Source organism: Rousettus aegyptiacus, unplaced genomic scaffold, assembly GCF_014176215.1.
Source record: "Rousettus aegyptiacus isolate mRouAeg1 unplaced genomic scaffold, mRouAeg1.p scaffold_m13_p_6, whole genome shotgun sequence".
NCBI lineage: Eukaryota > Metazoa > Chordata > Mammalia > Chiroptera > Pteropodidae > Rousettus > Rousettus aegyptiacus.
The window spans coordinates 23,675,392-23,698,051 of NW_023416309.1; the positions used below are offsets into that span (position 1 = coordinate 23,675,392).

Sequence of the window (22,660 nt, forward strand, 5' to 3'; positions counted from 1 at the left end):
TGTATTCTTGGCTTTGTATCTGTAAACCATCTTCGAAAAGCAGTTCTTGAACTAATTCTTTATAATTGCCCTATATCCTAAGGAATATTTTTTACAATCAGTTGAACACAACCTTTTTTATGGGACATTAATTCTCATTCCCATAGCACAAAATTGCCTCCATAAGAACCTCAGTTGTGCCATTTCTTCCACTGGTCCAACAATGCCTCCTTTCTGTGGCAGGGATCCTGGTCAGGAGCTTTTTATAGACTTTGAGCCTGAGCACAGGGACTTTTATTAGGGATTGGCTTCATCTGCTAGAAAAAAAAAGACCTGGCTATCGTGGTTTAAACTGATGAGCCTCTAGTTTTCTCATCTCATAAACAGCCAGGAGGAAAGCAGTTCAGATTCCTTTTGAAGCAGCAGGCAAGAAAGAAAGTCAGACAATAGGGTATTTCTGAAAGCTTCACCTGCCATCTCTCGTTACATCTCATTGGCCACTTCTTTCTGCAAGGGAAGCTGGGAAATGTAGTTTTTCTTCTAGGCACAATGCCAAGGCTTCATTTATTAAGGAAAGAGAGAGAATAGATAGAGAGTTGGCAGATAGCCTCCTTTACTCCAAGGAGCTCAGGCATTTCTGAATTCTGGCAGTGGTGAGAAATGAGGAACAAGGGCTCAATCGGGCATGATTAGCATATGGATAGAACCACGGTGACCTCAGTGTTAACGCTTCTTTAATTCTCATTTTTGGCTCTTAGAGTATATGATGCTTTTTTCTTACCCTTTCTTCTCTTGCCAACCTACTTTCTTATACATGTCCTAGAAATATGATGTGATTTTAGGTAATGGGGGCTTCTGTAATCCATTTTAGCCTGATCTATTTCCTGAGGCAGATACCGTGCTGGAAAGAGGATTGTGTTGAGTTCAGGTATAACCTGGGCACTAACTGTGGAAGTGATAGTGAGCCTTAACTTATCCTTTACCAAATTTGTCTTCCATAAAATGTGTAATATATCTATTGATATGGATCAGTTGAGATTGTGAAAGTTCTGAGAAAAAATATAAAGTATGGTATAAATATATATATATATTTTTTTTGATAATTTAAAATTACATTTGCTTTTGTTTGCATATTGAAATATAAAAAGCACACGTGGCACTTTGGACAAAGTACCTTGTCCTCTGTATAAGGAGGGAAAAAAATTAGGATAATTCTACAGTTGAATCTATCACTATTTTATTTTTCTTCTGATAAATGCATCTTTCTCCTTTAATGTGGCAAGTAAGAATCATTTTACTTTCCAGAAATTAGAAATAAGTAAGGAAATTTAGAAAGTCTCATTATAGGTCTCAAGATGAACTATTTGTTTATTATTTGAAATATTTCTAAGTCTTTCTGACATTAACTTTCCATTCTAAAATAATACTATGATTTGTTTCTCCCTTGTTTTTTGCTTTCCTTTGTATGTTCAGTGAGGGAGCTAGAGTAAACCTGTTAGTAATAACGGGTAACTTGTTGGAATGGGCACGCATTAGAGACACCGCAGCTTCTCTTGATTATCGTTTTGTAGACCTTAGAATCTTTTGGTGGAATTAGAAGTAGAGAGGATTGTTACATCTAAGAGGATACCAGTCTGCCTGTAGGGGTTGAGAAGTGACCAACTTTCAGGTTATATGGATAGCAAAAGCAACAGAAACAAAGATAAGATGCATGATAAGAAGCTAAACTCTGACTTTATCTTGCTTTTATTACTCTAATTAGCTAGTATTAGACTTGTTAACTAATCAGACTTCTTATTTTAGCATTGCTTTGTGACTTTTCCTTTTTATGCAGGGAAGGGATGGTGGTGAGATAGCTCACCCCTTTCTCCCACCTAGGGTAGAGTTGGGCTCAGTCCAAAGTTCTTATTTCTGGAGGCAGTCTATGAAGGGCGTGTCAGCACAGGGCCAGATGCTTCCCAGGTCAGCTGGGGTTTCCAGATGGCAACAGATCAAAACTAAAAATAAGGATAAAAATCTTCTACCTTGGTTCATCCCATTTGGCAGAAGCTGCTTTCGGAAGAGTCTGGAAGTGGCATCTTTACTTTCATTCGTTGGTACCCAACAGGTTAAGTCCTTTTCTACAATCAGTTACAGAGTGTTTATCAAGTAAGAAATGCTAGTGAGAAGTATCAGTGTTAATTGTAATAAGCTGGCCAATCAGTGGGGCAGCAGCCTAACTGCCTTCTGTGAAGTTTCTGGCGCATCCATGTGGCTTGGAAAGATTGTGAATGATCCATTGTCTGGATTTGGATCATGTTCTCAAATATAAAATCCTTGGATTCTCTTTTTTTCTCTAAATTCTCTTATCTATATAAAAAGAATTAGTCTAATTTTTATTGATATGTTTAATATAGTCAGATTCATGTCCATGTCAAAATGTAATCATGCATTTCTGTTAAATGGCCATGAGCCAGGACAAGATCTCCTAAGGCAGGGAACCTTTCATTCTCAAGGCAGAGGACTCTGAAGGCTCCTGAGGCACAGCTAATTAATAATTTGTCGAAGGAATTTTGGCTCCCTCTACCTTTGAGCATTAAGGAGGAAGGGTCAGACAAGTGAAGGATCTGAAAGCTCTAGTAAGCTTGACTTAAATTCTGAGGATTCTTTAGTCATTGGTAGATACTGTAGATACATGCTTTCCTTAAATTTGTATTTTAGTATGAGGAGATACATGTATAAACAAAAATAATAAACATTACTAAATATCTAATATAGCCACTAAATATCTCCAGTACTTTGGAGTCAGTAAATAGGGGAACAGGTGTAGAAAGGAGGAAGTAAAAGACTTTATGAAAGTATAACCTTTGAGCTAAGTCTTCATTTGATAGATACTGGCCCAGAGGGCACATTGGAGGAAAGCATTCTTGATAGAGTAGGCAAGGCAGAAACATGAGTTGTATGTTGTCTTGGGAATGAGTACAGCTGAAGCACAGCGTAAAGACTGTAGTTTTGTGACAGAGTCAAGCAGAGGGGTAAATAGGGGTAGATTATAGCATCTTGATTACCATGAAAATTAAAAATTTCCATTCGTAAGCCATAGATGGCCATCAAAGGGCTTTTCAGGTGGTTAATGGCTCTGAACATGCCCCAGTGGTACTGTATTGTTTGTTGTTTCTGAGTTTTTATCTCATCCCCAATTTAAATGAAGCAAGTAATTATTGGGCATCTACTAACATAACTACTGTAGGAGGACTATAAGAGGAAGCTCTATAGTCCTTTTGTAAAACCAATGATACTCTGACTCTCTTTCATTAAACCGTTTATAAGTATTATATGTTTCCCTGGTTAGGTGTGGGGACATGAAGGCACCACACTAATGGCACTGCTTGATTTACCAATGTTTGCCTACTTAATCCAAAGTCAACTATCAAAAAAAAAAAAATCACTAGAAAAGGAGGCATACTATTTGAAAATACACTGCACACATTTTTATCTCGTTACTGGCATTTGACTAAGTACTTCGTGTTGACAGAATGGTTATACACCGCTGCACATCGCTGCCAAAAAGAACCAGATGGACATAGCGACAACTCTGCTGGAATATGGTGCTGATGCAAATGCAGTTACCCGGCAAGGAATTGCTTCTGTCCATCTTGCAGCTCAGGAAGGACATGTGGACATGGTGTCACTACTCCTCAGCAGAAATGCCAACGTGAACCTGAGCAATAAGGTAACCTTTTTCTTTCGCTACAAAGCAGACAACACAACAAAATTCCACCTCTCAGAAAGGTCACCAGGTAGTCATGAAAAGTTTGGGTCAGATAGAATGTGTGTAGTGTAATATTGCAAGAAGATGTTTACCAACGTGTTATTTATCATGGCAATAACGTGGAAGCAATCTGTTTAAACAATGAGAATACAGGTCAGTACAGTTGAGTAAGCATATAGTCATAAAAAGGAAGTTTACAAAGTTTTTCTACAAACATGAAGTTTTGTTATAATGTTAATTCAAAGAGCAACGTTGTTACCTCACCAGAATGTAGCAAGTAAGAAGTTATAAATTGTAGACTGTGATTCATTCCACAAACATTTTTGGGGTGCCTACTCCTTGCCTATCCTAGTTTAAATCCCAAGTTAAAAAAGAAACTGGAAACAGTGCTGCCTTCCCAGAGTTTATTTTAATAACAGACATTTAGAGTAGCTATTTTATTCAGTAGATTGGAAAGGTTGTTGGCTTACATGTCTAGCCTTTGTAGGTAAACTGGCAGTTCCGAGGAACTTATAAAGACTGTTCCCCAAATTCTTCAAACTCCCCTGTCCTCATGTGACATTCCTGTTGTTAGTGAAGAAAGCACCAGAGTTTGTGAAGCAAAGTGAAAATCCAGCCCACAATTGACCAAAGAGATGTTAATGATGTTACTGTGTATACTGCAGTATCATTGCCTGTATTAGATAATTAGGGTTCTCTCACTGCTTCTTAATACTTGAGTCTGACATCTGCCACAAACATGGGACAATGTTTCTGAGTCTTCAGATAACACAAAACCCTGCAAGAATGCCCCCATATTCTTGACATCCAAACTCCCCAGCATTTAGCTTCTCCTTTACCAGCTACTGCTGGCACAGCTGTGGCATTTCTCAGCTGTGGCTCATGCCAGAGTTTCAACACAGGAATAGTTTCATAGTGACAGATAACAAGTAATTTAATTATTTTTAACATATGCGACCTGTGTTTTAGAATCACAGAGGGTAATGACTGCTAAAGCTGACTCTTTCTTACTAGATGTGTAATTTGGGCAGGTTATGTGAGCTCTCTGAGCCTCAGTTTTCATCCTCTAGTAAATAAAGACAATATTTACTTCACAGAGATGTCATAAGGATTAGCTAAATAACATTCAGCATCTTATTCTAAGTAGAAAAAAAAGTTGTATTAATTTTGGACTTTGTACAATTTGGGGAGAAAAGATTACTCTGTGCTAATCTGAATCACTAAGGTTGTAATTTAACAAATTCTGTAGACCAAAAGATCAGGGAAACCTTTTTCTTTTTTTTCCAGTGTTAATATCTTCAAAATCTTTTTTGATCATTACAGAGCAAACACATCTTTCATTTTTTTCTGATGTATAATTTGGTTTTCTCATATCTTTTTAAACATTTCTTTTAGGAATACATGTCTCAGTATTAATGGGAATCATAAAGCAATTTCAAATAGTCATTATAATCAGAATTTGTTTGAGCTTTTGAACTTCCTGAGTTAAATATACCAATATATAAACCAGCCTTATAATAGTTTGTTGCAAAATTCAACTTATCTAAAAGGGATAGAGAACCCGCCTTTCTCAAATTGAAGCACATTCTGGCATCTACTAGAGTGTATTTTCTTTTGTGAGCCCAGAATAGTGTCTTATTAACTCTCTCAGAGACAATTAGGCTTCAACAATTGGTTAACAGGTTAACAGTTTCAATAGGTTTGATACCAAAGTACAGTATGACTTACAAAGTGACTGCCTTTTTTCTTTTTTATCAAATCTTCCAATCAAGTAGTTACAATATATATCCGGTCTTGACTTCACCTTTAAATCATGGAATATTTTTAGGTTGAAATACTTTAGAAAGAATTTGTCCATGTTTGCTATAGTTGATGGGACATTAACGAGGTAATTCTGAAACCAAAAGACATATATGGCAAACCAAAGAAACCTGGAAATTTTCAGCCACCTTTCTGAATGTATATGTAAGCAGAGATACTTCCAAGGATATTTTAAAAAGCCATTCAGCTGGCTTGCCATTAGCACGTGGTACTCAAAGAACTATCAAAACTTCACAGCACCTAGAAACTGTGTAGTACAAGGGCGTTTGTAAATCTTTGCTTTCTTTCTCAATTGTCATTTTCTGTATAAAGTATTTAATAAACCCCAATGTAAAAACAAATTACCAGCAGAACTTTATTATTCAATAAGAAACTGAGACAGTTTTTCCTGAGCTGCCAGAGTTTTAAACATTAGTTACCATCCTCCACTTCTTTCTCAACTTTCCACTTAACACTAGACTATTTTCCTCGCTAAAAAGTAAATATTAAAAGAAAAATTTACCTTTCATGAAAGCTTGTAAAACACTCTATTGTTTAACTTACGTCTTTTGCTGGTAATCAACCAGCAGTACTTTTAAGGAAAAGATGAACCTGTCGCTGCTGGTGTCCGATTTGCTTTGATTTTGCTTTTGATGTTGCTGTTTCTCACATGCAGCTATATTTGCAGACCACAAGCAGCTATATTTCTTTGTTAAATGGACAGACTATGCTAACCAGAGCTGTTGCTATTCTGAGTTGGTGGTATTATCTGTGTTCCAAATGTGCCATTTTTAAAATGAGCCATGGTCAAAACCATTTAACAGACAACTTCTGAATTCAAAAAGGCTGTTTTAACCATTGCTTTATTTTTAAAAATCTGTTTAATTAAAATTATGAATATAAAATAACATTTATTGTTTTACCTAAAATATATTTTGTTTTTTCCTTCCGATTTCATCAATTGGCAGATGGATCGAAAGCTAGATACTAGACACTGGTTATGTAGAGATTAAGCATACAATATTTGCCTCAACAAACTCACAGTGGTGTGAGGAAGACCTACATGAAAACAGTTTAAATGCAGGACTGTGATGCTCTCAATAGACGAGGTGTGCACATGAATGTGACAGTGAGGCCCTTTGTGAGATGGGGGAGGAGGAAGCCTGAGAAGGTTGGAAATGCTCTGTCACAGGTAGAGTGGATAACGCACAGCATGCATGTGCATAGACGGGGAACACGAGAGCAGGGCGTGTCTCAGAACACACTGTCAACCTTTGCCACTCAGTAAAGTGTCTTCAGAGTTCTGAAAAGTCTCAAACTTAGAATAGGTGACCATGGTACTTTCACAAAATGTTATGGCAGAAAATATTTGTTTCCTCTAAAGTAGAATTTGGTACATTGTTCTACGGGTATGTCAGTGTTTGGGTGGTGCCATGTTGGCCCTGGCTTATTTTTCTTGGAGTTGAAGTGAAAGTATCAGTCCTCCTTTCCATATTTCCCCTTTATTCAGTTTGAGTGAGCTTCCTCCAGAATTCTATAAACATTATTAAAAAGTCAAGAGCGAATTATGCTTCCTGAGTCTCTAATTCGTTTGACAGCATAGCAACCCATAAGTAAATGATGTGCGGCATCTAGAGAGTTTGAACCCTTTCTGATGCTGCTCTTGATTCACTTCTTTTCTCTGAAAAATAGGACAGGCTGATGTTTTCATTGCACAGATGCAAAGGGAAGAGAAAGAAAACGTCCTGATATTAACTTCTGTGCTCATAATGGATGAAAGAAAATAATCTAGAAGCCCTTATGCCAACTCACTTTCTCTTAATTATTATTTATAAAATAAAAAAAAAAATGCAACACTAAAGATTTTCAAACAAGGGCACAGTCTTAGTGATTTTTTTTTCTTGGCCATAAGAACAGTCATAAAGCCTGCATATTCAGTGGGAGAGTCAATTTCAAATATTCAGTCTCGTTAAAACCATACATCATCTGAATGACCTGGGAATTCTCCTGATACAGCATTCACATTACATTTCACAGGCCATCTTTCTTACCCAGAAACAACATACCGAAAATATGTATCAGGTTTAGGGTAGTAATATTTAATGGGGAAAATATCAATTTATATCAATATTCAGTTTATAAACTACTTTTACTTTAACATTTTTGCTAAAGCCAGTACCACTGGTAAATGTATTAAAACTGCGTAATTTTGAAAAAAGTTATTTTATTAAGCTGACACTGAAGCATGTATGGAGAAATGGTATAATGTCTGTCATTTGCTTTCAAATGCAACACAAAGAAGAAAACAAAAGGGAACTAGGGTTAAAAGACACAAATGTAGGAAAACTTTGATAACTGCTAAGTATGTGATAAGTACCCAGAGTTCAGTTCATTTCCTCTACTTTTGAGTATGTTTAAAATTTTCATCAAGCCTGGAGATAACAATGTTGCTATAGTGCTAGTAAGTAAACTTATTCTGTAGATTTTTTTAACATAGAAATTCTAGGCTTACTCTCCTAGAATTCATACATTGTTCCTGAAGCATCCCTGTGTGTACTACATTCCTTCCTATATGATGACTATACTCTCGATTGTTTTGCAGAGTGGCCTTACCCCACTCCATTTGGCTGCGCAAGAAGACAGAGTAAATGTGGCTGAAGTCCTCGTAAACCAAGGGGCACATGTGGATGCCCAGACAAAGGTATACAAATAGAATGTGCCTATACAAAGTGTCATTTGGTGACTCCTGTTTGGATCAAGTACAATTTGATAGGGGAAAGAATAAATTCTCCATTATTTCTTTTATACATAGAATTTCTTTTTTTTCTTTATCTTTTTTTGTATACATAGTATTTCAAATGTATATCTGTGAAAGGAACACTAAATTCTCCCATTATAGTGTCCCCGATGCTATTATGTTTAATGGCCTAGGTACTTGATCTTAGCTGCCTATCAGTATTCTTCTGTGTTAAGACTCTTGATCCTTGTTACAACAGATGCACTCGTCAAGGGCAAAGTGTAAAAGCTTATACCTTTCTTAGTTTCTGTGACTGATGTAAAAAATGCACATGGAAAAATTTGTTAGTAATTTGAGACCTCTGAGATAGTCCAGGCATAGTCTATGAAAAAGAATAAATTAAATTTTAATCAGTTATTACTCACTTGCTAAATTCTTTATGGTGTGTGTGATCACTAGTGTCTCCCTCCTTCCCTTAACCCCACCAAAATAGCTCTTTTCATAAAAAAAAAAAAAAGAAATTACTGATTAATTTCATGTAATGCCACAATTTCAAATAAGAAAAATGGATGTTTCGTGCCATCATCTAAGATATGACTTCATATTAATCTCATTTCTCTGAACATATTTCAGTGCTTAATTTTGTTACCTCTTCATATCAAATTTCTTTCATCTAAAATATACCTCTTTCTTTATATGTTACATATTTTTCACACAAAAAAATGAATGTTAAGTATTATATTGCAAATACAAATACTTTTGTGTATAATACGAATAGATAATGAGGTCTATGGACAGATATTGAAGATATTGGTTATACGGAGGTATCAGCAGGAATTAGCTAAGTAAGAAGATTTGCAGACATCAAATTCAGACTAGATTTACGGGACTAGCCCAGATGGAGCAGCCCTGAGTAGACACGCTTTGGACACTGTTCCAGCTCTGTTGCTGTGGCTACTCCACCCAGACTGTGTTCTAATAGAGAGAATCTGCCTGAAAGAGACCTGACCAGGCAAGATCCTTGATGCTTTTTAAACTGTGTGTTAAAATAGTAAACCAAATATATGGTCTCTGGCCAGGATAGCTCTAGGCAGGACTGTGAAGTTCTTCCCTTTCTGAAATGTTCTGTGCCCTTGAAGACTCCATGGCCTCATTTGGTAGCCTAGTGCCCCAGTTCTCCCTTCACGCTATTTCCCTCCCAAACTTTACATTCTAAAAAATATCATTGTCCTTAGCTTTGAATGCCTTCCTAGGTATACCTGTTTAATTAACAGAAAAACCAATAAAGTCAGTGGTAGTGGCTGGATGGTTTGTTGTTACTTTACATTTTGAAAATGGAAGTATTTTTAGTTCTGGAAAAAAAATATCAGCCTGGATTTATCTGATAGATGTCATTTTGCTTAAATCCTTTCATGAAAAAATAATCTCTAAAAGTTTGCAGTTTCATAGAAAATTCACCCCATGTTGTTTTATCTATATACACACACACAGAGAGAGAGAGACTTATACACTTTTTTTGGTCTCCTCTCTATATAGATTAAGTATTCTAGAAGATATGGACAGAGTTATGTTTCTCAATATTTGTTTTGCCTCAACTAATCCAAGGCATACACCAAAATTCAGGCAGGAAGTACGGCAGTGATTCTCAAGGGTGCATTGGGAGGAGAGGAAATGGAGCTGTACTTTCTGCTCCTAGTTTGCCCACCTGACCCTGCATTTTAAGAGTCTTGGGTTTGGGTTTCTACTAGTGCTTCCTCCTAACTCAGCCCAATTCAGGTCACAGTCAGTAATCATTTTTGTACTTCTGATATTTTTGAGTTGTATAGTTTTTTCCTCCTTTACAAGTGATGCACTTTGGAAAGCATCTCTCTGTCTCTTAAAAATTATTTTTCCTTTCTTTTCTCTTCTTGGCAGAAGTGAGGCTGTGTTGTCCCATAGTTGAGCAGAGGAGTGAAAATGCAAAAAAGAGGGAGTGCTTGGACTTGCTTCTTAACCTTGCGAATAGGCGTTTATTATACCCTATGAACTTTGAATGCTTACTGGTAAAGAAGGCAGTCCCCAGCTACAGATGGAATGTATGGTACAGTTCTACTCATCGGCTTAAATTAAAAAATAGATGGGAAGCTATGAGAATGAGTAGAAACTCTGTACATCAAAATACTTAAAATGATTCAATTTATTAAAAAAGGGAGATCTAATACATTTAGAACAAGAGCCATCGGTAACGTATACATCATTGCTTAATCAGGTTGACTAAAAACTTGCAGAGTTCTTAAAATTTAGATTTTAAAAAATACTTTTTACATTTTGTTGGCTTGGGATCAAAATCTTTACCACCAGACTTACCAATAAACTTGAGCTTAATAAACAATTAAGCTCAGTGTGCAGAGAACTGATTGGAAAAAACTATTTTCATGCCTCCTTTACTAAGCTGCATTCTGATTCCTAATGCTGTATCCTGAGTTCCTCAGTACCATGAAAGAGGCCTGCAAAGCAAGCAAGTGGATTCTGGTCACTAGAAAGGGGTAGCTTTCATTGGGATGAAGTGGCCTTAGGGGTGTAAGTCAGTCGCATGAACATGCAGTTCAGATAAGCATATCAGCAGGAGTGTCTGTGTACTGAGGTTCTCTTGAGGAACAACATGTGACCAGAGTCAGCTCTTTAGAGCTGCACATCCTGGTGAGGTATCTTCACTTTCTACAATCGACTATGGTCTGGGCATCTCCTTTTCAAATCCAAATATATCCATTTGTCAGACTGTCTAAGTCAGTTTGGACTGCTGTGTCAGGAATACCATCGACTGGACAAACCTTTATTTCTCACAGTTCTGGAGGTTGGCAAGTCCAAGATTAAGGTGCCAGCAAATCTGGTGTCTGATAAGGGTCCTTTTCCTGATTTTCAGTGGTCACTTTCTTGTTGTATCCTCCCATGGCAGAGAGCAGAGAAGAGATGAACTCTCTCCTGTCTCTTCTTATAAGGGCGCTGATTCCATTCTTGCGGGCTCACTCTCATGACCTGATCACCTCCTAAATCTCCACCTCCAAACACCATCACATGGCAGGTTAGAGTTTCAGCATGCTAACTTTGAGGACACATTCCATCTATAGCACAAAGTCACCATAATGACACATTAGTGTTACCATATATGAGATACATCATATATGAGATCTCGAATACATGGATCCCCCATGGATCCACCATTTAGAAATATTAAAAAAGGTCAGTGCTCTCTTAACAATCCGGTACTGCCAGTGTCCTCACAGACAGAAATTAAACATGGGCATTGAAATTGTGTAGCGGTGTCTGTTGCAATGTGTCCATTTAGAAAAGTATTTGGAATATCCTTATTTTGAAAAATATCTAGGATACACACACTATATAGATATATTTTTTTAGTAGACAGAACTTTTAGCCTTTCAAGGGTCAGGTGGATATTAATTTGAGAAACAATCCATTATTTTGTCTAAATCAGTAGTTTTTAAGATGTGGTACTCCAGGTAGGCAGGAGGCTTTAACTAGAGCATGTATACCTAGATCAAGTTCATACTTCTCAGTCCTCCTGAACTCACACCAGCCTATTCAGCTTCAGTATTTCTCTGTTTCATTCTCTCTGTCATGCATTCTGATCATCATCTATTGCCTTGTGTTATCATTTAGCCACCTCATATTTTTTAACCTTGATTTTATACTTTTAGAGAAGAGAATGTTCAATAAATTCTAGTCCATGTCTTTCCATAGAACACTCTTTTGAGCTCTTGAGAAGAAGCCACTGAATTAGTCTATCTAGGCTCTCGATTGCTCCATCTTTCCTTCCAGTCTTGAAAAGTTGTTATGAGATTAAAATTAGCTGACAGAAGAGAGAACACTTTGAGAAGTTTTATATATAACTATCTACCTGTGAGATGGTTTTATTGTTTATGCCTAAAACGAGCTCCGAGAATTATCAAGGGCATTTTTTGTTTGTTTGTAGGGGGAAAAAACCTATTTTTGCCAGTTCAAAAAAAATGGGTTAAATAACAATTTGCTTCTATTTAGGATAGCTATTATAGCTATTACTAAAAGTGTACTTACGATGTTTCTTTAAAAAAAAAAAAAACATAATTACAGATGGGATACACACCACTACATGTGGGCTGCCACTACGGAAACATCAAGATAGTCAATTTCCTGCTCCAGCATTCTGCAAAAGTCGATGCCAAAACGAAGGTAAACACCTTTCCCCTCTGCGTCCATCAAAATCGTCAACTTTGTGTCCAAGAGAATGAGTCGTTTCTTCCACCTTCTTTCCACAGAATGGGTATACACCTTTACATCAAGCAGCTCAACAGGGACATACCCATATAATCAATGTCTTGCTTCAGAACAATGCCTCCCCCAATGAACTCACTGTGGTAAGAGCAAAGGGGCAGCTAAGAGAAGAGGGAGGAGATGGGCCTGGGCACTGGTGTCTTCTTACATTTTTCGTTATGCACCAATGTTGCTTTTTCACTTTCATTAATAGGCATGAACAGAATGTTCTGTAAGATGAAGGAAAAGGACAATATATTGTGAGCTAACCAAAGAGAAAGATATGATTAGTGTTTCACACTTAAAAACCGTCTTGCCACCTAATAGGAAGTGTGTGTGTGTGTCTCCATGTCTGTATAGAGAGAGAAATAGTGTTTGTTTTCTTGATTACTCAGAACATTAAAAAGCCTCTTAGATTCTGAGTGTAGTAGGCCAGACTCTGCTGTATGAGTAGGAACAGGTTAGGTGGGTTTCGTGCAAGTTATGTCTCTGATGAAACAGCATTTTCTGTGTGACAGTGGGATGGGACCGATGAGACACTCGCCTTAGGTTTCATATAGGCGAAACATGTGGAAACGTACAGGCCCTGAGATGTGTGGAGCGACTTATTAATTCCTTGTTCACATCTCCCTCCTGCCAGAACGGGAACACGGCCCTCGCCATTGCCCGGCGGCTTGGCTACATCTCGGTGGTCGACACCCTGAAGGTTGTGACTGAGGAGACCATCACCACGACGGTAAGTAGTGGACGCTGGACCTTGCAACCCTGAGAGCCAGTTCCCAGGCAGTAGATTTTCCCTGGGCTTTTCAGAGATAAACCTTCTTTCCTCTGTTCATAGACAAAGAGCCATGTTTCCAAATGTTGTCTCCTCATTGTTGGCAGTCAGCATTGTAAAATTCTAATTCCTGATATTAAGAAAACTTCAAAACACTAAAAATTGTATTAGTAGCTCTAGACTTCTTACTTCCACATAAAGCTAAATGTGTTTATTGTTTTGACATTTAAACAGTTTTAATGAAATAAAGGCAGAAATGTTTTAACATCATTCTTTGGCAGTATTAGAAAATCGAAAATTCTAAGTTGGTTCTTTAAACTATTTTAACTCACAAATGATAATAGATACATTATTGTCCTTATAAAAAGAATGATCGTTATAAAAATAAAACATTAAAGATAGGATCATTTTGATTTTTACCACCACTCTCCTCTTCCATTCACCTACTGGAGTTTTCATAGGAAAAACAATAGCTATTGTATTAAAGTTCAAAGTGAATCTTTACCAGGAGGCCTTATTGCATCAGATACTTTTTTCAAGCTGCAGCCCCTAGGATAAGTCATTTTTTTAACTCCATCTGGTGCCTGTGAACTGCATTAGGATTTGGTAAGTTTGGAATCAAGAGCAGATATTGCACTATATCAGAGGTTTATTTGAGTTTTTCCTGACTCCATGACTCAACACACAGACTTGAGATTGACTCCATACAAGGTAAATTTAGGACTCTGGAACATTTGCAATAATCAACTATACCTCTTTTTCTCATCTGCCACTTTCCAACATGAAAGAAGACATAGTTAGCATCTGCAAAGTGTTTTTATATATAGTGCTTCACATCAAAAACAAGTTGAATGGCTCTGTAGCTACCCCGAGGTTGAGTTATTTGGCTATGTATATGCTTTAGAAACTAAATAATAAGCCTGCTGATTACAAGGAAGAAGTTTCCTAACATATAAAAGAGAAAACAGTAACTTTGATGAACTAACACAATAATTATCAGCCGGGACACATTTCTGACTTCAAGATATTTGTGTAAAAGATAAATTTCCATATACACTTTCATATACCTCCTATGTCATTATCTTAAAATCTATTATTAAATTCTCAAGAAAAGAATTCAAACGAATGACATTTATTAATATAAATTTTATACACATCCCATTTAGCTCTTCCTAGGGTTGGGAAGGAGAAGGAAGAGGATAAGGTATTAAACAATGGCCAAGTATCACCGTACTGTAAAAGATTTGAACTCACTACGATAAATCTATAAGACTTCTGTTTCAATGTTATAGTGTCTTGAAACTTGTACAATAGTTCAAAATAAATATCTTATTTGGTTGAATGTAAATGACTTTGTCACCTATTAAGAAAGTTCAAAATGTTTCTTTGATCCAAAAACAAACAAACAAAAAAGCTTTAGGAGAAAATAAAGTTACAGCTTCAGGAAATCTACTGACAGAGAAGAATTCAAGGCTCAGATGCCTAGTGAAAGGCAGAATATGTCTGGGAGTTGAGCCATTTCACCATCAGTGTCATCAGCTAACTTGGTTTCTGCAAGACGGGGAGGACTGGGCTCATGCCAGCAGGAATGGTCCAGTCGGCCTAAGGAAAGAAATGAGGCTTCCACCAAATGAAGTGCTCACATTGGCTGGAAAAGACTCCATCTAGGCGCCTAAAACTTAGAGCAGCATTGTGGTATTTGAGACTTTATTTCAAGTTGAGCCACCACCTTGTCAGCCCTGCTGTAGCAGTTGCATATAATCCAGTTTGCACAACACTTGATGCCATTCAGGGCGGAGTCTGTTATCTTAAGCTCACTAAACACAGTGCAGCCTCCACCACAGTTGGCCCTTTGCACAGATGGTTGCAGGGCCCCATTGTCTCCATAAGCAGACTTTAGTATTTAAAAACACCTTGAACAAAAAAGCATCTTCTCTATGAGTATCATGTATGATGTGGCAATTCTGAGAAAGATGCTTTAGTTAATGACTTTACAATCATGTAGCATAGAAACCTGAGTAGCTAGAAGCTGATATTCAGGAGATATGAACTAAGCTGTTTAAATTGCATTATGTAAAATACTCAATTGCCTGAGTAGCAGTGAGCAGAGTACATCTATCAATCACATCTGTTTCTAATACCATTGTATGATAAAGGGAATCAGGGTTTCTTGGTAAAGTGATTGAATCTAGCTAAACCCGGGGTAGGAAATATACGAGATTAGCCTGGAACATCTTGCAGTGCCAAAAATAAGGAAATAGCCCCCCAGGTAAATAAGTAAATAAATAAGCACACACAAAATAATGGGGATATGTCAGAGGGACACAGGAATCAGCTGAGTTACCAATGTCTAAAGTTGGAACAATTTGAGCAACAATAAATAAAATAGTATTCGCGTGTGGTACAAAGTATAAAATAAATATCCACGAGGCTGAACTGATAAATTAACGGCTTACTAAGTAGGGAAGAAGAGACAGTTTTTCAGGCAAAAAAAATTCTGAGTAATTTGTGAAAACACTTCACCCTGAAGGAGGTGGGATATAACTCTCCACTCTTAAGTCTCTGTTGAACGTAGTGACTGCCTTCCAAAGAAAACAGTGTGAGGGGGTGGGGTGAAATAGAGTAATTTCACAATGGAGAAACCTGACACACACTGCCTCAGCCAGGTGACCAAGGTCAGTGTCAGCACTGGTAAGTCATGTTGATGGTCCCCTTGATATGATGTGATGACAATGGCACTTTACCTCTGTATCTTCCTCTCAAAACCATATATCCCCAGTCTAATGACAAAAATGTGAGACAAGTCCCAATTGAAGGACGTTCTACGAAATACCTAACCAGTTCACCTCAAAACTGTCAAGGTCACTAAAAACCAGGAGAATCTGAGAAACTCCGCCAAGAGGAGACGTAACAACTAAAGATAAAATGGTACCCTAGATGGGATCCTTGGAACATAAAGAGGACATTAGGTAGAAACTTTCGAAATCCGAATAAAATACAGGCATTAATTAATAATAAGATATTAATATTTATTATTTTGACAGATGTACCATGCTAATGTAAGATGTTAATAATAGGGGAAACTTAGTGAACTCTCTGTGCTATCTTTACAACAATATTTCTGAAAATCTAAAATTGTTCTAAAATGTTTATTTTAAAAAAATGTTCAGTTGCAGTATTGCATACTGAAAGAGGTACTAAATGATGCTTTATTTCAGCATGATAATTCAGGACAGGAGGTGTAATCACATTTATCAAGTATTGTAAGAGCTACAGTAAGAACCCATGAATTTTACCCTTTCTTAGTTTTAGTAATCTAGCTTTTTTTTCCAGTTGCTTTATTTGACTGTGTATCTTCATTTGCCTCATAGACTTTCATGTGCTCAGAATTACAAGCAGACTGTTTTTGAAACTAAAACATTAAGTCATTAATATTTTCTAACAAGTGATGCCATCAGTGTCTTTGGATGGATACAAATTATATAGGTAAAAAATTATCAAAGAGCAAGTAAGAGATTCAATAAGGCCTTTGTACAATACTGTTCTTTAAATTTTTATAGAGGCTAATATGATCTTGCAAATGCATTACTTCTAAAATACTTTCTTCATATATACATAACTGTTAAATTATATAATTTATGCAATCTTAATATTTTTATTTATTCCTGGAATTAAAATGTACACAATAGGCAGGGAAGACAAAATAAGTAGCTAACTTGACAAGTAGTAAAGACATATTTTTCGCTGTTTATTTGGCTTATCTTCAGCCAAGATATTTAGTAGAGTGGGGTGGCAGGTTCAACATCAGACCATGAATAAAGTATAGCAGTGGTCTAGGAGAGGTAATATCTCTCTGCTCTTTTCCTTCAGAAAGCTTAATTAAAGACTTAAATCTCTTAAGCCTGGTGTCCTTTGCCCCTAAAATTCTTTCATCTTGTACTTGTTCTCTGCCATGTATATGGCGAGAACCTTACTGCTACTGAAGGACAATTTTGATGTCTTTTTATATGTGAGGGCTTCAAGATATGCAACACATAAGTAAACTAATAATAAAGTAATTTAGAACAAAATACTCTCATTAAAACATGTAATCTCCTCACACTGAAGTAATTGCTTTTTTTGTTACTAGACTGTCACGGAGAAGCACAAAATGAATGTTCCAGAAACAATGAATGAAGTTCTCGACATGTCTGATGATGAAGGTATGAAAACTCCCTTTGAGTTCATAATAATTAAGAGTGACTATGTATTTGTTTCCTGAGAAAAGTTCATTGCAAAAAAAAATGCTTTCAGGAACATTAAAATGTGTGTTGTAGTATCAAAAATATGCGTTTTTAACACACTTACATTGTTCACTTAAATCATGCAGTTCGTAAAGCCAACGCCCCTGAAATGCTCAGTGATGGCGAATATATCTCAGATGTTGAAGAAGGTATTTGCAAATTTTTATTGTGATGAAACTTAACTACCATCTTTATATCCCATTTCTTTGAAATGTAACACTTCTTTGAGTTACTAACTTTTCATTTTATTTTGAGATTATTAATTTATATGTCACTTGAACACCTATTTGAAATTAGTTTGTCTTCTTTTAGTCTCTCTGAATCAATTCTTCTTGAAACCATCTTCCAGCTTGAAAATAAGTGTCACTAATTATCTAGATTAGATTCTTTCTATTTGTTTCTATTAAGCAAGAAATTGAGGTTTTTATTGTTTACATCTGAAAATCTAGAAAAGAAAAACTGATGCTTATAGCTAAAATATATCTTAAGAGAAAGTATCCTTAAAGACAAGGGATTAATTGCCCATTCTGTGATTTACTCTAAACTGTGTAGTAAAAGCACCTTTTGATCTTGAACTGATAATGAAAATTCAACCTAAACAAAACTGCTTTTAATGCTGATTTTTTTAAAGAAATCAAAACATAAATGATTATAGCTATATTTCATGTGCTTAAAAGAAACTGTTTTCTGCCTTACTTCAACGTATTTTCTCATAATATCTAGATATATTAGAATGACTTCTTTAAAAGTTTCACTAAAAAACTAGCATTTTTACAGTGACTAAATATCCTAAAGATGGCAAATTGTGGAGTGTTGCTGGAATAATGAAATATATACTTTTATATTATACTTATGTTTCTTTCTTGTATCATTTAACTCTCCAAAACTGTATTCTGTCTTATTGCTTCCTCCATTTGCCATCCCTCAAGTAGTATTTTTCTCTTGGGTCAGTCTTAGTGTTGCTAGACTTTCCCTGCCTTTAGGAAATGTTCCCTATATTAATTATTAGTTCCTTCTTCGATTTGCACAAAATTCATTGGAAACCTAAATAATGCGCAAGCCTACCTCATCTAGTCATGCTAACTTTTCTGCGTCCAGTGACTGCCTATGGTAAGTATGTAGCCAGGGACTGCATACCCAGGACATCTAATGCCCTGGTGGCCATCAGGGACCGGAGAGGACTTGTCTCCTTGTTTGTAAATGTTGTTTTGATAAATGTTAAAGGCTTTTATTCATTTTTCTTTCTTTTCCTCTAAAACATCAGCAATATGTTTACCTCTGTTCTATCCCCAAATGGATAATATTTGTATCATCTTTAGGACTTTAGGAATAATATGCCTTACTGTCATATTATATATTCCAGTGCCTTCTTCTGCCACATTTTCAGAGTAATTTTTGATATGCAGATGGTAAAAGAAAAATAGATGTGTATACATGCAATTCATGATGTCAAAAGTGTGTTTTTCAAATGAAATTATGAGATATAATATGACATTCACAGACCTAAAAATTTACTGGTTTTTAATAAAATATCCCAATGATGAGAAGCCATGTTTGAATGGACTGTATAATAATATCCTTATGTATCTGGATAACCAAATATATATAAAAAATTTTTTTGATTGTCTTTATTTGAAGATAATTGATCTAGCTATTTAACTAGAAATGATTATCATTTCCTTTAGATTTATCTCAGCTTGGGAGTTTGAAATCAATAGGCAAATTTAGTTCTCATTTTATCCATCTTTAAACATATCCACCCTTGTTTTGTGGGTGTGTCCTTGGGTTGTTGGAGTCAAATGGCTTCTGATTTCAAAATGATCAAAAATTTCATGTGGAAAGGGCACTCAGTCTGAACAGCAACCATTTAGTGCTAGAAGTGGCTCTATAGAATCCTCTGCTGAAGAACTCTTTTTCTCAGGAGCCTCAAATGATGGGAATTCCCTGATTCCCAAACTGCCTATTTCACTGTGGGCAACTCTGACTTTAAAATTCTTTTTATTAAGTGTCTGTAGCTTCTACTCATTGATTCAGGCTCTGATAGATTGGGCACTTTATAAAACAAAATCTACCTCTTCTTTGTGACAATATTTAAAAGCACTTTCCCTATTTCTTCTTAAGTCTTTTTTTTCTCTAAGTATGTTATCACTACTTTCTTGCACTGTTCCCTCACCATCATGCTCAACCTCCTTTGCACATTTCACTGTGTCTCTGTCCATCTCAAATTGAGATGGCCAGAGCCAAACACAATATTCTAGGTGTTGTCTGATCAAAGAGTATAGCAGAGCTATTGCTTTGTCCATGGAAAATACTTAAAATTGATTATTGAAGATTAAGATATTTTTGAGGTTAATTATCATATACTTTTATTTGTGTCTGTCGGCTGATGTCCCTAAATTTGGCTTGTATGAACCCTGGTAAGCCACATTGGCCCACCATGCATTCACATCATTCTTTGCTATATAAACTGTCATTTCTTTATTACGGCAAATTCTAAAACAAATTATTTTGAAATTATAATTCTAAAAGGCCCCTACAACCTTAATGATGATTTTGACCTCTGACTCATTTGCCCCACAGTTTTCCCAGAGCTCTGCCATTTTAGTTGGATTGGGGCTGCCTATTTCAGGAAGCCCTATGCACTGTGGCAAATGCTTATTTCCACGAAACAACAGCATGCTGCGAAAACTTCTCTGTGTAATCACTAGAAATGAGAGCGTTTCCATTGGTATCCCGGGGTGCTTAGAATAGCAGCAGCTTTTTAAAGCAAATAAAAATAATAAGAAATGTGTATGGTCAGCTTTTCTCAAGAAGGAAAATAATAAGTTTGTAATATGGGAAAGTATTTTAATTCTAAATAATAAATATGAGTTAATATTAAGGGAACAGTGTCAATAATAGTCATCTATTTCCTTTTTCTTTTTTGCTTTCTCCTTCTCTTCTTTTTTCCATCCACTTTGAAAAATTAGTGTAGGAGAAAGAATGTTTGGATTACTTTCCCAGAAAAAAAAAAAAAAAGGAAAACAAGTCTAGACAATGTTATCAATCAAAGACCTAGGGGAACAATGGAGCCAAGTTACAGAGTAGAACAAAGGTTGAAGTCTCAGCAAAGCAGAGCAGGAGAAGAAAAGGAGAGAAAGCAGCCTTATTTAAGGCAGGTTTTTAAGCCCCACATTATCCAGGTAGGGGTAAGCAGAGCTCCTCAAAGGCCTAGACTGATTCACAGATATCTTAATGCCCTACTGTCTTTTTTCCCCCATAAAGTATGTTGCATACATTAAAATTAATATAAATACAACATTAATATCTTAATACTAGTGCCAGCTCGATTTTTACATTTTCCAATTCCGGTTGTAATTAAAAGGAAAGAAAAGGTGGGGGGGGAGAGAAAAAAGAAAGAAAAGGAGATAGAAGAGAGACAAGAAGAGGGGGAGAGAGGGAAGAAGGAAGAAAATTGAGATTAAGATTCAAATTGTCTTCTAGCTTAGGCCCCTCCCAATTTCACACTGGCTTTAGTTCAACACTTACTTTAAATTATAAATTGCTGTAAAATGTATTTTATACATTTAAACAATGTAGATGTTATTTTCGTCTACAGAATTTTAGTGGGTTGGTTTATCAGAACAAATTTAAAGAGCTATTGTAGGACATAATGAGAAGTAGAATGAAGCCATGGAAAGTAAAAACCAAAAAAAAAAAAAAAAAGGCTCTGTGAAATAGGACTCTGCTAAAGAGGTTTATGAGACAACTGAGTGAGCATACCCTTGCTGGAAAGAATTATTTAAATTTTAGCTACTTACAAATTTGATAGGGCTATAAAATCTTCAGGATCAAATGCAGATACTAAATATTAAAAGAAAAAATAAGCTAAGTACAGAGGTGGTAGAGGTAAATATCAAGTAGGTATGGGTTTGAGTTAAGATAAAGCAATAAAATTTGATCATATATTGGACCAACATCAGGCATGAGGAGAGTCATGCTCAGCTCACCTTTGTGCCAAATTCAATGCCCAGTGAATGCCACAGTAAATTAAAATCCACAGATTTCAAAGAACTAAAAGGGGTAGGTCAGTGTTATGTAGCCCATGTTCTCCCTTATACTGATGAGGAAGCACAGCCCAAATAAATGTTGAGTGGCTTGGATGAAAAAGGTGAAAGAATGAAGAAGTACAAATTAGTAGTTACAAAACAGTCACGGGGATTTAGAGTGTAGCATAGGGAATTATAGTCAATATCATAGTAATGGTTGTGTTTAGTGCCAAATGGGTGCTAGAGTAAGCGATCGGGGGATCACTTCATAAATTCTATAAACATCTAACCATTATATTGTATACCTAAAATGAACATAAAATAATTTTTTAAAAAAATTCCTCTGAAAAAAAAAAAAAATAGTCAACCAGCTTGCCTGGCCAGGTTAGTGGCAGAGCTAGACAAGGAGACAGATCTGAATGTCTGGTTTTAGTTCGTCTCTTTCATTGCCTCTCCAACATGATCTGTTTTCTTATAGGTAGAACTCAAGAATGTATTTTCTTAAGCTTCTAAAAAAATATATGTGTGTTAAGGAAAAGGAACAGATTATGCTCTTGGAAATTATCACAAGATAATAAGAATTACTTTTTAAAGGTCTTAATGAGACTACAGTGGAAATATTATACCTTCCTCAGGCCATCTTAGCAAAAGAGATATGCAGATCAAGATGCAAGTTCAAGTCAAATACAAACGTAATTTAGATTAGAACCAAAAGCAAATAGTTTTAGTAAATATAGCCAAGTATACTCAATTAGGAGACAATAAGTAGAATTTGACTTGGCACAATCTGAGACTCAAAAAAGTAGGAGAAATACTTTGGGAAATGTGAAGTTAGATATCAAGAAAGCCACCAGGAAAATACTTTCTAAGACTTCTCACTCAGTACCTAGGACTATCCTACTATCCTAATCTCCTCGTCATCCCAATAAATAAATCAGACTGTTATGTTTTTAGCAAAGGCCTTAGAGATTAGCTTGCAGCCAGGTGGTCCAAAGGAGTGGCGGTTGTTAGGTAGAAGTC

The 22,660-nt window shown here is 36.1% G+C and overlaps 1 protein-coding gene across 19 annotated transcripts in view; it reads left to right on the forward strand.

Moving 5' to 3' along the window:
* ANK3 (ankyrin 3) overlaps positions 1-22,660 on the forward strand; it is a 567,956-nt gene that overhangs the window by 442,692 nt on the left and 102,604 nt on the right. For all 19 annotated transcript variants that reach the window (XM_016127609.2, XM_016127607.2, XM_036222256.1 and 16 more), the window contains 7 exons: positions 3,494-3,691; positions 8,133-8,231; positions 12,375-12,473; positions 12,560-12,658; positions 13,195-13,290; positions 17,459-17,531; positions 17,699-17,761. In XM_016127609.2, coding sequence (XP_015983095.2) covers positions 3,494-3,691; positions 8,133-8,231; positions 12,375-12,473; positions 12,560-12,658; positions 13,195-13,290; positions 17,459-17,531; positions 17,699-17,761 — 727 coding nt within the window. The remainder of the gene's footprint in view (positions 1-3,493; positions 3,692-8,132; positions 8,232-12,374; positions 12,474-12,559; positions 12,659-13,194; positions 13,291-17,458; positions 17,532-17,698; positions 17,762-22,660) is intronic.